The sequence below is a fragment of the Mauremys reevesii genome, linkage group 7 (assembly GCF_016161935.1).
Source record: "Mauremys reevesii isolate NIE-2019 linkage group 7, ASM1616193v1, whole genome shotgun sequence".
NCBI lineage: Eukaryota > Metazoa > Chordata > Testudines > Geoemydidae > Mauremys > Mauremys reevesii.
In genome coordinates, this window is record NC_052629.1 from 27,869,559 (window position 1) to 27,888,233 (window position 18,675).

Consider the following 18,675-nt stretch of genomic DNA (forward strand, 5'->3'; position numbering starts at 1 on the left):
TATAGAAATGTTGCCAGCCAATGGCTTCATAGAGATTCCAGATTTCCATCCATGATGGCCTTTTGGGGGCCAGGATAGGGACCTCCTTCATGTGCAGAAGCACTGCAGTAGCCCCCTTGTGGCTGCTCTGTCCAAGCCCTCCTATACAGCCACAAAGCTGAAATAGTGAAAAGGGCCCTATGCACCTGGATTGATTTAATCTTTTAATTGGTGGTTAATGCCATCAGTGAGCTCAAGATAAAGGCAATATTATTCTAATTATTATGCACAATAATTAAAATGTATATAACATCTTAATACTGTGGAACCCTAGTATTCAGTAGGAAACAGAGTTGCCAAACAAGAGGTAGGAACAGAGAATGAACTGGATATGAGCTTTCCATGCAATATTGCAGCATAAAAAGTCAATGGAAATTTGGGCTGCATATGTAGAATCATATACCAAAGAAATGATAATTTTGCATGTCTATATGACACTGGTAAGACAGTGAATACAATATTGCATATACTTCTAGACACCCCTGGAATTCTCCATAACAAAGGACAGAGTGACCAGTGAGGGAAGATTTTAAAAATTAGCTATGAATCAGAAGAGAGATAACTGTGTATAAATGTTTGAAGGGTGAAAACACCACCAAAGAGAGGAATTGTTTGATTATACTAGGGAGTGTAATCAAATGTAATGGGACAAACTTAAATATAGGAAAATGAAGGCTGAACACCCGAGAAAATTTGTAACAATGAGGTCAATTGGCCTGAAATAATCTCCATAGGGAAGTGGCAGAAGTTCACTTGGAGCATTCAGAGCTGAATTTTCAAAATCCTTTTTAATCATGTGTCTGCAATTTTGTATTTGCAAATTTTGGGCATGCTATTTTGGATATGGACAAAGATTTGTGCAGACAAAAATTACAGAGGGAAATTAGAGCCACATTTTCTGCTGAGGTAAATTGCACAGCTGCATTAACTTCAGTTTAGGTGTTCCAGTTTACACCAGCAGAGAATAAGGTTCTTATCCAGCTGTAGCCACTTGGAAATTTTGGCCCATAAAACTTGAGCAAAGCAATAGAAAATATACAATAGGGAAGAGTACTGAATTGGTGGAGGAAAGAAAAAAATGTTGTAATAGGTCTAAGTCATTTCTAAATGTCTTGATTGTGTGCAGCAAACTATATTTGCCTTCCCACCGACTTCAGATCTTATTTCTTTATAATGGTTTACAATGTGCACTATTAGAAATATTTGAACCTTAAAAAAAGGATCAGTGAGGAAACCAAAAGCACACTATTAGACTATACTTAATTGCAAGTCTGATACATTCTTATACCTTAAATAGCTGTGTATCTTTAAAAATTAGAAACAAAGAATGTCTTTGGTATAACTAGTTGTTGAGAAATTATTATGCATTGTTCTTTTTTTTTAATGTGTTAGTGCTTTGTTATAGGTATCTGAAAAATTGCTTTTCAGCTCTGGCCGACTTATCTCTTATTTCAAAGAACAAATTTTAGTAAATCGGCACTTTCTGAGTGCTTTGTAGAAAAAGGAGTAGTGTGTGCAAATTAGCACACAACACAGTATGTTCAGCTCCACACACTAGGCGTTACAGATTGTACAGACATGGGGCTGTAAACAGCTTTCATGCAACATCATCTATCATGCTATGGTCGGTTACCTCACCATCATGTTATTTTATGCTTCCTGAGCCCTAAAACACCAAAGGTTGCCCACTGCTAGGGAGTTGCGTTGATGCCTGATAGCATGCAGTAATGAATGCTCAGCCAAGTGTATATTGTTTCTGCTTGTGCGCTGCTGTAATTTGTTTATCTGTCTAAAGATTATGCAGTTGAAAATCCACAATTTTATGCTGCCTTTGTAAATTATCAAGTCGCTTTTGATGAATGTATCCCCACTTCCGATGGTAGTGGCATTATGATCTTGAAATATTGGAAAGTGTTCATGCATACAATGCAGAAGGTTATGTTTTTATATTTTTTGGCAGACAACCATGCTATAAAGTAAATCTGACCTTAAGCTTCCTTACTGCATTAAAGATAATTCAGTTTTAACTTTATAGTCCTAAATGCTGCTGTTTATATAAAGTTCTTGCCCAGTCAAACTTGACTGATTACAGATGAGAAAATCTTGACTGTTTCAAACAAAATAAATGAGTATTGTAAACTATTTTAAAGCACATCTATGATTGTATTAGAGACTTGCCAGTGTGCAGACTCCAGATTTAATTGGCTTTCAGGAATTGTTTAGTATAATAAGAAATTGTAAGCCTCTCTGTGTGTTTATTCCTAAAGGGTTGTGCTAGATAAAATAGACTGTCAAAATCACACGTTCAGTGTAAATGGCAGAAAGATGAGTACATTCTATTATTTATTAAATCATAGCTGCAAAGAGAACAAGTGTATAAGAAGAAAGTTCAACATAGAGTAGAATGAAAGCAGTTCACGGGTCTGGCTAGAGGAATGCTCTCCTTCAGCTGAGGCTGATTTTCTTAAGATATTTTGAATGCTCTTTTCATTAAAGGAAATTATCTAATAGAAATAGGATTCTTTTGCTTTCTTCTTTCATAGCTAAATATTGTAACTGTTTTGTACAAAATATTCAACAGTTGTTTCTACTTGTTTAACTTTACATAGTTGATGCAATAACACAGTGGGGTCCATGGCTAGGGCTCTTAGGTGCTCAGGTAATTCAACTAATAAATAATAAGGATAAAGGATGTGTTAATGTTTCTGCTTGTACATTTAAAATACTACTATTTGGGTACATAGGATGTTTTTTAATGAGACAATGTGAATTCCATGTTATTCTGAGAGCGAGATTCATGTCCTATGTAATTCAGTAAAAAGATTTCTGAGCTGTTCCTAAAAGAGAGGACTGTGGTGAAACCACTTGCTGCATTTCACTGACACAAGATTTGAATGTAGCTATAACTGAGTCCTTAGTTTCCACATCTTAAATATTAGTTGCTAAAAGTTGTTAAAGCCCTAAAAGGGAGTGGTAGTGATTTGTAAGTATTTTATGTGGAAATTTCACAAAGCTTTGCAATGGACATTTAATGTAACGTTTCTACATATGAGCCTATGTAATCTTTGCTCTGAGGAGCCAAGTTGAATATGCCCTCACTAAGAAATCTTGTTGCATGTTCTTACTGAACTTCCATTCATGTAACCTTTCCTTACTTAGTTTTCTCTGAAATCTGAAAAATAACTGAACTGATTAGTCTTTTTTTTTAATTAGTCAGAAAATGATGAGAAGATAGTGATTTATGACCATATTGGGCCAAATGTCTGCATGGGGGATCACAAGGTAATTTAACTCAGTGTTACAGTATTGTATTATACTATGTTTTATTAGGAACATAGAATGCATATATTAATTTCTATTCCTTTTATATTGAAGTCAATTATTTTTCCCCTTTTTTATTTTAAACTAGATGCTTTGGAAAAATGTATACAAGTTGGGGTTAAATTCATCTGAAATCAGTAGAAATGCTATATTAGATACAAGCACAAGTTTCAGTAAAGAACAGGATAATGTTCCAGAATGCAGCATAAAAACATAATATAATTTGATAGCAGTATGAGCAAATATATCTGTATTTATAACCTTTACCTAAATAAAGTGCCCATGAAAAACTTTAGTTTCACTTAGTTATCTAGATTGTTTCCTGAATATAATTGTAATGAATTTGGTGTCTAGTTGACTAATAGAATAATAAAATACTGACAGTACCATATATAAGCAACAGGTAAGAAAAAGAATACTTAGCTCTATGCCAGTTGTTTAAAAAGATCAAAGATGATAAAAACACAAATTTTAAGTAACCCGGATAGTTAGCTAATTCTCTTCTGAAGATACCACAAACAGGAACCACAGTTAGAAATATTTGATCAATAAGCACCTGTTTTCTTTGAAAATCCTATAAACAACTAAAAACATCTCTGAAATTTTAAGACTGACTATACATGTAAAAATTCAGTTAGAAATCTGAAAACTATACTGCAATATCATCATTGACAGATGTACTGCAGTAACTCTTGAATTATGATTTTAGGAATGGTAATTGGATACTTAATAACTCCTCTTTGTGAGCATGTGTGTATATATATATAAATGAGGACTGTAAAAATAAATAAATACAAATTTACAAATATAGTAATTATTTATTTATTTATTTATTTTATAGTCATCATTTTTGTGGAGGTAGTAAAATCTTTTTCAAAGGAAGTAGGGATCTTACTGTTATACTAACTTGTTTGATAAAATTAAAAGTGCAGTATCCTTTGGGAATAGAGTAATAGCCAGATTGGATACAATCATTTTGATTTCTTTTATGACTGACGTATTTAACAAGCATCCTCTTCAACAGAGTTAATATTATGACAAATGAAATAAGATGCTATGTAGGGGGCTCAATCCTGCTTCTATTGAGATCGATGGCAAGATTCCCATAGATTTCAAATGGGAGCACAGTATCGGACCAATAAGTGGCTGTCTTCCTGAATCTCTTGAGAATTGTAAGATTACAGTAATGAAGGAAGTCTAGATTATTGCATGAGAGTGTCACTGGTTATAGATTGATTCTTACTTTGTTTGAAATAATCATTACAAAGTGTTTGATCTCTTTCTGCCTTTCAAGTGTATAACCCCTATTTCTCCCTAACTTGCTGCAGCCTGTGTTCCTGTCCTTTCGAATAGCTGCTGGGGCAGGTAAACCTATTGCAAATGTGCACAAGTGTTGTGTCGTGCAGTGATGTGGTGGTAAATATCATTTTTTTCCCCTTTGTTTATATTTTCTACATCATTTCCCCTTTGTGTTTATTTTTCTTTTAAAAAAATGCCAATTCTGCAACAGGAAAAAGATGCCCTCGAAATGAGAAGATCTTTCGTGAAACCACCCTGTAGCATGGAGGAGGAAAGAATAAGCAGTATATTGAAATGCATAATCCTAACAGCTGTATTGATAAATCAAGTCTTGAGTGCCACATTTTTAGACTGCTGATCGTACACTATGCTTCAGCATCTGGACTCTGTTCGGGAAAAGCCTCACATACCTCACTGTCTTGTATGTTCATGTGACATCAAGTAGAAATGTGGAATTATTTTTATATATATATATATATATATAAAATATGTCACGGTTCTGTTGCCAAAACTCTAATAGACAGCAGAGATGTTCTGTATTTTAGATTTCACAGTTTTCAACTTTTAATAAGTGTTTGTCAATGTGGAAAAGCTACTTCAGCACATTTTAAACTTTTAAAGGTGTCATGGCTAACATTATATATCTGTACCATTTGGGGGTTTTGTACATTGGATTATATAGATAGAGATTTTGATGGTTTTAAATGGTATTTTCTTCATTGACCAAGGCTTATGGTTTGTTTTAGTTTTAGAATTTTGTTTTGTTTTTCATTTTTTATAGATTTTTTTCTCATGTTATTTACTATTCTGCCATGTAACATGGTTTTGAATCACACAGCAGCTGCTTTCTATACATACATATGTGTGTGTCTATATATATATATATGTATGTGTGTGTGTATATATACACAGATATATAAATAATTTATAAACCTTACCAAAACGTATGCTAAATATACTTTCCATTATGACTGCTTGAGAGTGCCATATCAGCAATTAGTGTTGGAGTCTAGCAGTTTTAGTTAAGTGTACATCAACAATCAGCACTTATAAAACAAATAATATATAGCAGTGCCATCATCAATACAGATATATAGTATACTATATAGCACATATATTAGCAGTTTCACTTTGTTATTCCTATAATACCTTCTTTCTAAGTACTATTAAGGACTGAATGTGAAGTCTTTAGTTAGGTTTGGGTGTACCTTTCAAGAATTTTGTAAACTGTTTTTGTCTGTCTTTTGTTACTGTTTTATGGTGCCGAGTATTGTATATTAAAACAATAACAACATGGGAGAAGAAAATTAGAAGTCTGTTTCAGATAGCATCTGCACCCAACACAGACTGTATTTATACAAAGTGTTAGCGAAAAGGACTGTAAATTTTCTTAGTTAGTAGCTTTGTGCAACCTGCAACATAACCTTGTTATGAACATTTTTCTCCCACCACTAAGTACAACATTAAAAGGTGATTAGAGAGTCTGTTGATGAAACACAAATGTATGTTTTATTGATTTAATTTAGAACACTACAGAGTTCATGGACTGTGTGATGGCATTAGATTGATGCTTGATTTTGGTATAAATCACTACCATTGAAAATGATTTGATGTCCGCTTGCAGAATTTGTTTTCACGATAATACAGTCTGGGTTTGTATTAAGTACTGTTGTTCATAGGGTTTCTGCAGCTCTGTAATGTCAATGTGCCATGTTGCAATATAACCACCCGGTAATTCTATTTAACACGAATAGAGGTTCAACTCATGGTAACTTTGAAGGCCTTTAGAAATGAGTACTCTGGTTCTCAAGCAATAAATCTGATCATAATGAAAAATGACTGTGTCTGTCCCTTTAATTTTGGGTGTGAAGATTATGCAGAAATATGAAGTTGTCCTCTTAATTTTCAGCTAATTGACTCTATTCTTTTTTTGTCTGAAAACCTAGGCAGATGATAAGTTGCATTTTTGTGTATACATTGAAACACAATACAAACTGAGAAGATATTTAACAGACTGATTGCACTTTAAAATGTGGGATTCTTTTATTATCAATTGTTAATCTGACTATAACAGTGTATTTATAGCTATTCCTAATATACCAAAACCACCAGGATCTTTAAACTGCTAGCCCCTGATCGTTTTATAGATACTGGTCTACATGCTCTTTCCTGAGCTCTCTTGTCATAAAAAATAATGCTGCCTCTTAAAAAAAAAAAAAGGGGGGGAAAACTAAAGAGTTCTTTATATATAGACTAGTTAAAATAATAAACTGTGGGACCATAAAGAATTCTAAGCCATCTAAAGAAGAAACAGCTATACAGAGTACCTATTAGGGTAACTTGTTGAGTCGAGAAATTCTCAGCAAAATTATTCAACAACATTCATAAAATGCTATTTCAGTGTTTAAAAAATTGGAGGCATGATCTCTCAAATGTGTGGGTCCCATGTAGTAAGTTTTAAGAAAGATCCCTAATAGGAATTCCTCTTCTTGAATAATATCTTGAAAGCCTAATAGTTTGTGGTAAAATATTTTGTATTTACCTAAGGTTTTCTATCAAATTACACATTCACTGAATTGTATGTTCTCCCCTTCATGGCATTAACACTGCTAAAGTCACAGTATTCATTAAATTCTAACTTCAGTATGTAACCTTTTTTTTTAATATGCAACATTGATTGTATAACTATTGTTGTGTTTTAATCTGAATATGGATTTCTACAATGGAGAATTTCGCTCTAGTGGGACTATTAATTTAATATTATAGAATATAGACTGTTCCGATCAGGCCAATGTAGCATTGTGTTCCCAGCAATCCCATTATAGTTAGTAGAAATAACAACAGATTGTTATGGATGGAGAGGTTAAATACCTCTTGCTCTTGGTCAGTTTGATGGGTTAAAAGCTACCTTGATCTATAGAAAGATACAAATAACTGAATATATATTTCTGGGAACCTTGAAGCTCAATTAATTAAAAATAAAGTCGGTAGAGGAACAATTGTAAGAATTCAGGCTGGCCTCTTAATTATAGGAGGTTTTATAATCCTGTCACTTTCCCTTAGCAATCAATTAATGTGCTTAGATTTGTCCCTGTAGTTCCAGTTGTAATGAAGCAGGCACTACCCTTCACATTCATGTGTATTCAAGACACACTGGGGGCCAAATTAAGGATTTTTCTGAACTTGATTTGTAAATATAGACAAATAGAGCCTGGTCCTTCAAACCCTTTTATTGCCTTCAGTGGGACCTTTCACCTGAATAAGAATGTACAGGACTGCTCCTAGAATAATTAGCTGCCCTGATAGAAAGACTCCAATGCATTAAAAGTCAGAGTGAAATAAATCGGCCTCCTCCCAAACCCTGAAGTGACACCCCCCGAATCTCTGTGTGAACATCCTGAGGCAGCTCCAACCAATCACCAGAGAGCTGATAATTAGGGCTGGTAGGTGGCTAAGCAGCTTCTGCGCTGAGGAAAGAAGAGATCAATGTGTCCCAGTAAAGTGAAGTAGCCTTCTGGAATTTTAGCTTTTCTGTCTTTCCTTTGGAAAGGTGTTGCCATCTGAGAAGTAAGTGCAAAGGTGAAATCCCATCGGGCTCTCTGAAGAGGGATTGCGGCTCTTTCCATCAGGTATTTATCAAATTGGAAGCACATCAAAGTATGAAACATGAGGAAGGAAACAAGGACTGAAAGATCACAGTAAACCGAGTAAATATGAAAATACAAGAGCAAACAGTACACTTGGGTACTTGCCTTCTTCAGTAGCAGCCCTAAATTTCTTCCCTGGTCAGGCCACATTTACAGGGGACAGGATAATGTATTAATGAACCTTTAGCCTTTCTACAACATTGTCAATTAAAGACAACATGGTGAATAATGCTAACCTGTCAAAAGAGGGCTGCACTTGTGGTATACCTGAATGATATGTCTAATTGACTATTTTGGGTAAAGAGATAAGATATCCACAGATAAGTGGCTCCTACTATGCAGCTGATCTAGCTCCAGCAGGCTTGCTAGGAAAGGGCAGGCTCTGGGCTTAGTTCAGCCACCTTTTAGTGAGAGAGGAAATGTGTTTTTAGGTTAAGGACTGTATCGCTTCTTTCTAACATTTGAATCAATTCACTCTTCTCTTTTGGGAACCTCGGGTTTGTCAATTACCTAAGAAGTTAGTGTCTTGAGAAAATACTTATTTGGCTTTCAGTTTTAAACACATGGTTTGAGGTCTCCCTTGTAATGCCATTTTAGGTGGTTTATTAGCCATGGAAAGGGCACTAGCCGCTCCTAGACATGGTCTGCCGGGCTTTGGCCACAGAGGCTTGCCCCTCAGCTGGGGACATTGCCGGGCCCTCCTTAGCGCTCAGAGAAACTGACAGAAAGGGGGCTTTGCAGTACACCTTGAGGACCTGCCAGCTCCTCTAAAGCTGCAGATCCTGCTGTGACCTCTGCGGTGAGGGCCGAGTTAAGATCTTTCGCTGGAAGCAGACAAAAGCTGCACGCGGTCTTTCCCCCTCCCCCCCGGCTTAAACGAGTGGCCAGAGCAGCTGGGGAGCTTGCTCCGTGCGCACAGGTGTGGGGGCGACTGGCCTGCAGGCTGCAGCCGTGCGTCTTCCTACAAGGGGAGCTTGCTGGACCTCAGAGGTCTCCGAGGAGTAAGAGCGGCCACAGCCGGCGTAGCCCAGGTCCCAGCACCGACGGCTTGTGCCGAAGAGAAGGGCCCACTCAACAGGCCACTGAGCCTCTCGCGGGGTCGGGGCGGATTCCCACGGGCCGGGGCTCCCCAAGCAATTGTGCCGGAGCGAGGCCGGCGGGCTCGGGGCCTGGGCGGGGGTATCGCAAGTGCCGGGGGGGCCGGGCTGGCTCCGGGCTCCGCTGCTCGCGTTGAAAACACAAACCCCCCCGGAACCACGTGTCGCCTCCGAGCCATCAATCTGCTCCGCTGTCAAAACGACCCGAGAGCCGCCCCTCCCCCTGCTCGGGGCCGGCGGGGAGCTGCGGCGCCCAGCCCCAGGGCGGGAGAGGCGGCGCCGCCGGCTCTCGGCTCGTTCCCTGCCGGAGGGGCGGGCGGGGGGCAGGCCGCGTACCCGGGGCGCAGGGAGGTGAATCGGCCCCAGCCGGAGATCCCCGGGTCGGCGGCTGAGGCCGGAGCCCGGCCGGGCGCTGCCCCGGGGGCGCGTGTTCAGCCGGTCCGGCCTCCAGGGCACCGACCCCGCTGCCTGGCCTGCGCCGCGCGAGTCCCCAAGCCAGGCGGGGAGGCCGCCCGGACCCAGCCCCGCGCGTCTCCCGGGGCGGCCTGCGGGGGTCGCCGAGCCCGAGCTCCCTGCAGCCCGGAGACGCCCCTGCCCGGCGGAGCAGAGACCCCAGCGCCAGGCTCGGGAGGCTGCACCTGCCGGCGGAGCGGAGCGGGGCGCTCAAAGGCTCCCGCGGCTGCTGGGCTCGGGAACCGGCCGGGCGGCGCAGGCTCGCGCCTGGGCACGACGCTTGTGTTAGCGGCGGGGCCCAATTCATGCTGCTGCCGCCTGGGGGTGAGATGTGAAGAGATTCACAAAGGGCCCGGTCCCACAGGCCTCGCTCAGTCAAAACCCCAGTGGGCCGCGGGGCTGGGGCCCAAACGCCAGCTCCGAGCCAAGGCGCATTTAGCTGTGGGGGTCTCACAAGAGGCGCCTGTTACGGTGCTTTAAACGGGCCGGCTTTAATGCTGGAGAAACCCCCTTTAGTTGGAGCTAAAGCGATTGCAGACACTGCTCCCATCCAAGTGGCTTCCTTTAAAGTGATCAGGGACTGAATCATCGCAGGGAAAATCTTAAGGACTCCCAGCGTTTGGAAACGGGTTTTCTTTTCTTTTCTTTTTTCTGGCTGCCTGGCAAGTAAAGAAGGGCCCTGCTTGGCTTTTCTGTGTAGCCCATTGCATTTGCTCAGATTGCAAAACAGCAGCTGAGAAGCAGAAAGAATGTCTCATTCATGTAAAAATACAACAACTAACAATGAAACTGGCCTGGACTCTTAAAGCCCTTGAATACTCACAGAGCCCAGTTACAAAAAGCGAAAACCCTGCTGATCGTGTCCTCCTCACGAAGCACTCACTGTACGGCTGTGGGAGCATCTTTCTCCTGCCCGCAGGTTTGATGCGGCTAGTCCTTTCCTCCCTAACCACTTCTGAATTGTCCAAACCAAAATGTTACATATTTTGTCAAATAATCGGTGTCCTCTAAATAAAAATCACCGATTAGCTGGAAAGACAGAGCTGCTAGCTTTCACTGCCCATGGTTTCCGATAAAGATAGCACCAAACAGAAATACAGTAAATCCTATTTCTACCGTTCTACTAGTAAGGTCAAAAAGTTGGCCCTGTAGGCTTCTGCCTCTGGGATGGTGTCAAGATAACAGTGGGCGTTAAGCTACTAAGTGCCTACGTGAATCTAACAGATGCTTACCACTTACTGTTGGAAAAACGACGTCTTATACTGCTGCATCTCTCTCCCTAGAAGGTAGCTGTTAAATACGTAGTTTGGTAGCTGCTTGTAGGATGTTTTCGATTATATATAAAAGAAAGAGAGTTAATACACCCTTCCTCCTTCGGAGTACAGATACATTGGAAAGATACGTTGCTTCTTTCTTTTGATATGTGCCAGGGACACATTTTAAGTTTTGCAACTTGTGTGCGCTCCCCCTTTAGCAGTCAGGAAATGTGGTGTTTGGTGCATTCATCGAAGACAAACGGACGAGCTTTTCGGAACAGGTGTGTGACGATGAATGTATACATACGTAGTGGACATAACTCCCGCTCATGCCATCCTGGGAATCTGGGCTCCTCTTTCTTTCGGGGTCCAGTGTGATTTTTCCCTTCTGTGCCCGAACCAGGTGCACCCTTCGCCCCCCACCTCCCCTGGCTCGGCTAAGGGAACTCACATTTGCTTACTCTATTTTAATGGAATATTTTTCATGGCCTGGCAGGCCATGAAACCGCGGAAAGGCACTCCCTAGTTCTTGGCAAGCCAAACCTGAGCAAGCCCCTTCCCCCACGGGCCTGCTTTTCCCAGCACTGTGCTCCGCACGTTCAGCAGCAGCAAGTTTGGAAAAAAGAAAAGGCACAGAAAGCGGTGAACAACTGCAAGTCGGTGATTTACAAAACAATCATAGAGTTGAAGAAAGTGGTGTCTTTGTCTCTGTCCCTTCGCTTGTTTCCCCCCAGATGCGCAGAGCTTTTAGTTCTTACAAACTAAGCTCTAAAAGCCAGTTAGCAAAGTCTGGCTCGGATCACAAGTTCAGATCCTCTAACCTCTTCGCTTCGGGTACATTTACAAAGCATTAAAAATATTAGTAACAAATCAGAGCCAGCTTCCCAGAGGAAGCAACAATTGGCAGGTGGCTGAGACTATTCTTTGAGCTTTTCAGCTTCTCATTTAAGGCAGCTACCTTTTGAAACACTAACCTCCAGCCCAGGCACGGAGCTTGAATCTGCCAGGGGGTTATTTCTGCAAACTGCTCTGCTCCCAGCAATGATCGTAACCAGTGACTTTGGGGCCCGAAGCCCACCCGGGGCGGGCCTGAAAGGCCGGTGGCAGGAGTAAGGCCCGACCCTGCATTCCTCGGTGCTGGCTTCGGGGAGCCCAGGGCGAGGGGTTAGTTCCCTCGCGTGTTTCATCCGGTGCATTAGGGTTTAATGAAAACAAACGCAAAAACCAAGCCAATAACTCCGCCAACGATTAAAAGGGAAGGTGAACTGCTGCTATTTCTCACACACCGGGAAAGCGCTGGCCAGGGTAAGCGCTCGGGGCAAGCTTTTGCCACCCCAGCCTCCAAAGGGGCCGTGCATTAGCTATATAGCTAATATAGCTCTCTCTCTCTATACATATATATATAGCTATATAGTTACACCCCGATTCCACCCCTGTCTTCCTACTCGCGCTCCTGTCATCGGCGGGCTTCGCTCTGATTTCCAGTACAGCGGGTCACTGTGAGAGGAGCCGCTCCGGACCGGACAGGGGCAAAGGAGCCGACTGAATCTCTTGCTTTGGAGCTCAGTTGGGACGCGCGAGCCCCTTGAAAACGTTCCCAGTCCCCACCCCTGAGACACCGCAGCGCGAAGTTACCCTGCAACAGTTGGGCGAGCTTCTAACTCCAACCTCTTCCCCCCCGCCCCCCATAAACCCTTGAAATATTACTGGGCCCGGCTGAGATTTCAAAACAAACCCACAAGCCAGGCGCTATAACAGCTTCGCTTCTAGAACAACAAATTACTCTCTCCCCCAACTGGGACTGACTTCAGTTAGCACCACGGAACATTCCCCCCCACTTTGCTGAGGCGGGACCCCAACTACCCCGGGGGGGGGGTAAAATCCCTACTTTTTGTGACCTACATGGAGGTGAGATGGAAAAAGTAAAATGAAACAAAAAAATCGGGGGGAAACGCGCCAAAGGAGAAGCTTGTTAAATAATTTATTGATTTATACAAAGTCTTTCCAACCGGCGTGGAGGCAATAGTTTTAATCCAATTTAAACTCGTGTCCAGTTTTGTCTGTCTTTTTGGTTGATTTCTTTATGTGATAGAGCATAAAATCCGTAGCGAGGAAGAAACTAAAACTGCCAAAACGCTCAATGAGAGGGGAGGGGTGAAATAAGAGCCATTTTTACACTAGAAATATACATCACAAAAATCTGAAATTTCCTATGTACAAAGTGGCTGAGCTGCAGTCGGTGATCCATACAAAACAGTAACAAAATCTGATTGTTAGGAGCAGGAAATTGGCAAGAAAGACGGGGGTGAGGGGGGAGAAAGTAAAAAAAACAAAAACAATTAAAGGAACGTTGGAAAGATTCCTCTGCAATTTACATCAACGAGAAGAAAGATAATTTCATAACTTATTCTGTAAAAAATATATACATTTCACATACATCTTAGGCTGTACAACACATCACTTTTAAACATCCAGTTACAATTCTTCTTTATAATGTTTATACCCTGGTTATTTCAGCTTTTATAAAGCGCCTTAGGGAGCAGTCAGTCTTGTTGGCTAAGGGCTCTGGCCCTTTATCACAAAGTATCCGAGTTGTTACTGCAGGGGCTGATGAGGGCTAAATTTGTGGATTTGTGCTTTTTCAATAACCTCGTGATTTTTTCATCGTCTGAGTTGGGGTCCAGAGGTTTATTGTATTCATCATCGTCCTCATTATCTGAGCTCTCCTTCAGCTTCTCCGTCTCTGAATCGTGTTTTTTCTTAGCTGAGGCCATTTCTGCTGCGTGCCTCTTTCTCCATTTCGTCCTTCTGTTCTGGAACCACACCTGTGGGAGACCCGGTAGAAGAGGGGGGAAAAACCCTTAGCTGTAACTCTCCTTCCAGCACCCCATCCTCCTGCAGATTTGCAACCCTCCCTCCAGACACACATAGAGCGCCCTTCAGAAAACTTGCTTTCACTTTCCCTCTGGAATATTGCTTGCCCTTGGCTGTTCCTGTTTAAACAGTAAAGTTGGGTGCCTATCGCCGTGTATAGGCCTTTAACATCACTGGTTCCGTCTCACGAGACAGCAGGATCGTTTATGTACTATTAAAAAATCAGCCCCTTTATAAGAAAGGGGGTCATCACTTTTGACTCTCAAACAATAACATAAAGGCCAAACACTGTACAGAAAAGTATTAAAAACTGGCTAGACTGCAACAGGATAACTGTAGAGAAATCTGTTTGTGTGAAGTAATTGCACCTGCCTTTGCATAACACAGCTCATTCAAATTGACTCTGTATGGTTTAACGTCAGACGAAAGAATATAGGGTCCTATTCCTAACTTCCCTTTTGTTACAATGAAGCCAAAATTAATTGTTTTTCAAATGGAATTTTGGTAGCATTGGAGAATAATATTCTTTTGAAAAGCGAATGGCCAAGAAAATAGTTCACGGTCAAATTATCTATAACCCAGCATACAATAGTCCAACATTGCCAAAATATTTCTCATTATTATTGTGTTTAAACAAAATGTACACATATCTAATATCCCACACGGAACTTATTGGAATATTGAGAAATGTGCAACCATTTCCCTTGAGTAGTTTGTAACTGATTTGCAAAGCTAAGGACTCTGTATATTTAAGACTATGCAAAAGAACTTTAAAACACAAAGGTAAAATCTATTACATATAAAATATTATTTTAATTATAAATAACCTAGAAGCGTTTTTTATATGTTTGCATCATTGTAAGCAATTAGACCAATTGTGAAAAGCTATGATTGTGTTGTCCAGAAAATAAAATATTACTATTGCAATTAAAGTAAATCAGAACTTTAGGTTATATTTCCTGTCGTAATTTTAATACTCCCACAGGGTCTGTTAATTCAGTAAATTGTGAGCTGAAGAAGCAGTTATACTTCAGTTACGTTCCAATTTCATCTTTCAACATCTGTGAATCCATTAATAAAATAATCTTTATTCAGAGACGATTCTGGTGTGTAAAACGGAGCTTCTTACCTTAACTTGACTTTCTGTCATTCCTAACGAATAGGCCAGACGAGCTCTCTCGGGTCCTGCCAAGTATTTAGTTTGTTCAAACGTTTTCTCCAAAGCAAAAATCTGCTGCCCTGAGAAAGTTGGTCTTGAGTGTTTCTTCTTTCCATCTTTGTCCAGAACCATTCCAGTCTGGGCTGCAAACAGAAGAAAATATCCGGTCAGTTACTAGAGACTACATCTAATCTCAGTGCCAGAATCTGTTCTCCAATATAAAACAAAAAAAATCCCCTTGGTTTCAATTACGTTACTCCGGATTTCAACCACTGTAACCGGGAGCAGGATTTCGCCCTGTAATATTTAGCAGAATCGTATTGTAAATGACACCACGAAACTGCTGAAACGGCATATAAATGATAATGAGACATGTTGTGATGAAGTTAGGCTACAGTTTTTAGCTTATTACTATGAACAGTGTGGGGTTATGACACTGTTTCATATATTGCAATTCTGAGTGCAACATGCTCCTATGTTTATAAAGCTATACTGCTCAGTATCACAGGCAGGTTTACATCTTTATCCACCCGCTGTTGTCAATGGTATTTCCCACCTCCAGCACCAGATTAGATAGTTATGATAGCTCCATATCTTTGCCTTTGTAGCTAAGAAATCGAGAAAGATCCTGACTCAAAAAGGGACCTCTACAATCTCCTGGCGCAGCCAGACAGTAGAAAACACTACCGGGTGAGGGGGCGGATTTCAAAATTACCTTTACCAAAGGAGCCTTAATAAAAAGTCTGATTTCACGACAGACCAAAAAAAAAATCCAAAAACAAACTCTCCCACACACAAATGTATTGGATCCTTCAACACCTCCCCCCATCACTTCCTGCTCCCTTCTAGGATCAGATGCACCCTCACTTACCAGGACAGGCGATTCTTGGATCTCTCCAGGGAGATCCCTGCATAACTCCCGGCCAGAAAATGGGAGGTCGCCCAGGCAGCTCTGCCAAGGGCTTTGGGTACCTGGACACAGCTGCGGGGTTAAAATACATCCCTGCTGAGGTAGCCAGTCCATTAATCCGGGGCAGCCCGGTGAGGAGATTGCTGGTGGTTCCAACAGGTCTCCCCAGGATGTCGCTTATTCCGTGCGGCGTCCCTAAGGGGATCTGTGTGTTCAGTCCGCCCAGACCTGGTGCTTTGAAGCTGGAGGGATTCTGCAGGGTGTAGGGGAATAGAGACGTCTTCATTTCAGCCATGTTATGCAGAGCAGCCAGCGGTGTACTGCTCAGAACAAATGCACTCTGGCGATTAGTATCCATCTGCCCCACAGCTAACATTTGTGATCATCAATAAATCTATATATAGATGTATAAAAAAGCCAGCTGTTTTATTCTTAACCCACACGAGCAGCGCCAGCCACGGGCTCGTTAGTCTTAAAAAAAATACCAGCGAGTAACAAAGTTTTGTACTGAGTAGCAAGCGATCGCCTCGGCTCTGCCAGGATCTGCAGCTGCAGCAATGCACACTGTAAAGTTTCAGTCAGGAGGAAAACAAAAATGAGGCAGGAAAATAGTGCAAAGGAGAGGGAGGCAAAGTCTCGGTCAAAACAGACCTCAGCTGGCAGTGTCCCTGGACGACTTTGATTGCTGCGCCCCGATTGAAAATCCACTAGGAAACCAGAGGATTCGGAAGGGCGGGTGGTTTTGATGATTTTTTGTTTGTTTTTTTGGTAGTTACAGGCAGAGTTCCTTCCCTGCGAAATTGACTCAGAGCTGAGACCAGAGCTGTACAAGATGCACAGATAACCGCACAGCCACCTGCAAGACGCGCTCTCTGATTGGACGAACCCGCTTCAGGGGCAGCTCGGATTGGCCAATGGATTAGCACGCTGGTCCTCCACTTTGCATCAACGTCATTCGGGAGAAGAGCAACACTAAATGAAGATTTTATTATAAAGTCAAGGTACTTTAAATGGCTGTAAATTTACCCACTGATTTATCTTTCAAACGACTAAATAAATCCAATTGAATGGGAATTTAGTTAGCCTAAAGCTTTAGAAGGGAATCAGAACAAAAAATATGAGCACACATTTTATCAGATCGAAATAATGCAGATTTTGAGATCAAATTAGTAATGCATTAGTTTAACCCTGACTCATAGAAAACCAACTAACAACAGCAGCAAATTACAACTTCGTTAGTTATATTTTCCTGTTATTTTTTTCTCTGTTCAAAATATTTAGTGAAGTCGTGGAACCTAAATATAGGAGCTAATAAAAAGTATCACACCACGTATCAGAGCATTAGATTTGCCTTTTCCCCTTGATGCTCAGACTAAACAATACTCCAGGCTGTTTACATTTGTCACACAGACTGTCAGTTCTAACTGTTCGATACATTCTCTGGTCTAGGATTGCTCACAAATGTGCAGCGGATTGTGCCCAGCGTTCTCTTGGATATAAAATGTAGATCTCATTATCTCTACAGCCCTAGTGCCCCGTAACCTAGAACGCGCTTCTTAGTTGTCAGTGGTATCTGTACAAAGGCTTTTAAAGCAAAAGAACCAGACTTTTGACTAACCGAGCAAGGCTGTCTTTCTGTCTGGGAGTGAAATACGCTCTTGTGGTTCTTTTGTCATTTACAGTTTGGGCCGATTGTAACTCACGGGCAACTATGCCGGTTCAATGTGGGCTTTTGAATGCTGTTTACCTGATAATTAGTTTTCAATGCACTACTCTCTATTTAACTGATAATTAGTTCTCTATACTCTCTAAACTGCTCAGTATATATTATTTTTGAATTTTGAAAGCATTTTTAAGTATTATAGTTTAGGATTAAGTTTGATAGCACGTCCTGCCATCGGGGTTTAAATAGAATTCTCCACTGAAATCAGTGCGGACGTCCGCTTAAAAACTGGTGGCTGCATGTGGTCTGCTGTTCAAACTGAAAGACTGTATCTTAAATAATAAACGTGCTTTATACGTGAACTCGCAATATTTTACAGTGCATTAGCAGAAATATAAACCTTGTCAAAGATTGTTTCTTAATCGAAAACATTCTTAGTTGTTACGAACATGAAAAAATGAGTAGGTGCCATATTGTTGGAAAATACATTTGGAGGGATTTTTTTAAAGGGGTGATTTCTTAGTTTATTTTTAATGACTTTTCATGTAAGTTGTGGATACATTATTAGCAAAGGAAAAATAGTGTAAACTATAGCTAACAGGGAAGTGAAACGTTCTAAAGTTTTTTAAAAGAGATCTATGAATTTCCAAATGAAGCAAATGATTATTAATATTAAATAAATGTAAACATATACATTTAAATATAAATAATATTAAATGTATACTTTAATTTATTAAACGTATTAAATGCAGTAATTAAATGTATGATCATATAACAGTTGAAGAGTAGTTGTTTATCTTGAAATTGCTACCTTGATTATATTAAAATACATTTCTGGAATTAAAAACTTCGACTAGACCAATTATCTTTATTTTAGCCACTCTGACGTTGTGTTCTCGCTATCTATCCATCCTGTTATGCACACCATTGTACATAATATTTGCAAGGCGCTGAAAA

The 18,675-nt window shown here is 40.8% G+C and overlaps 2 protein-coding genes across 8 annotated transcripts in view; one reads left to right on the forward strand and one right to left on the reverse strand.

The window, feature by feature from the left end:
• INPP5A (inositol polyphosphate-5-phosphatase A) overlaps positions 1-6,489 on the forward strand; it is a 404,737-nt gene extending 398,248 nt beyond the window's left edge. For 4 of the 7 annotated variants that reach the window (XM_039480827.1, XM_039480829.1, XM_039480833.1 and 1 more), the window contains 2 exons: positions 3,253-3,321; positions 4,871-6,489. In XM_039480827.1, the coding sequence (XP_039336761.1) occupies positions 3,253-3,321; positions 4,871-5,017 (216 nt within the window). In that variant the 3' untranslated portion in view covers positions 5,018-6,489. Of the gene's footprint in view, positions 1-3,252; positions 3,322-4,688; positions 4,778-4,870 lie in introns of those variants that run through there. The other 3 variants (XM_039480830.1, XM_039480831.1, XM_039480832.1) reach the window with 3 other exon arrangements.
• Positions 6,490-13,503: 7,014 nt separating this feature from the next.
• NKX6-2 (NK6 homeobox 2) lies at positions 13,504-16,444 on the reverse strand. The gene is made up of 3 exons (XM_039481782.1): positions 16,017-16,444; positions 15,116-15,288; positions 13,504-13,937 (listed from the first exon to the last, which is right to left on the reverse strand). Exons 1-3 carry the CDS (start codon positions 16,429-16,431, stop codon positions 13,689-13,691), a joined length of 837 nt encoding a protein of 278 aa, XP_039337716.1. The 5' UTR covers positions 16,432-16,444; the 3' UTR covers positions 13,504-13,688.
• Between the last annotated feature and the right edge of the window lie 2,231 nt (positions 16,445-18,675).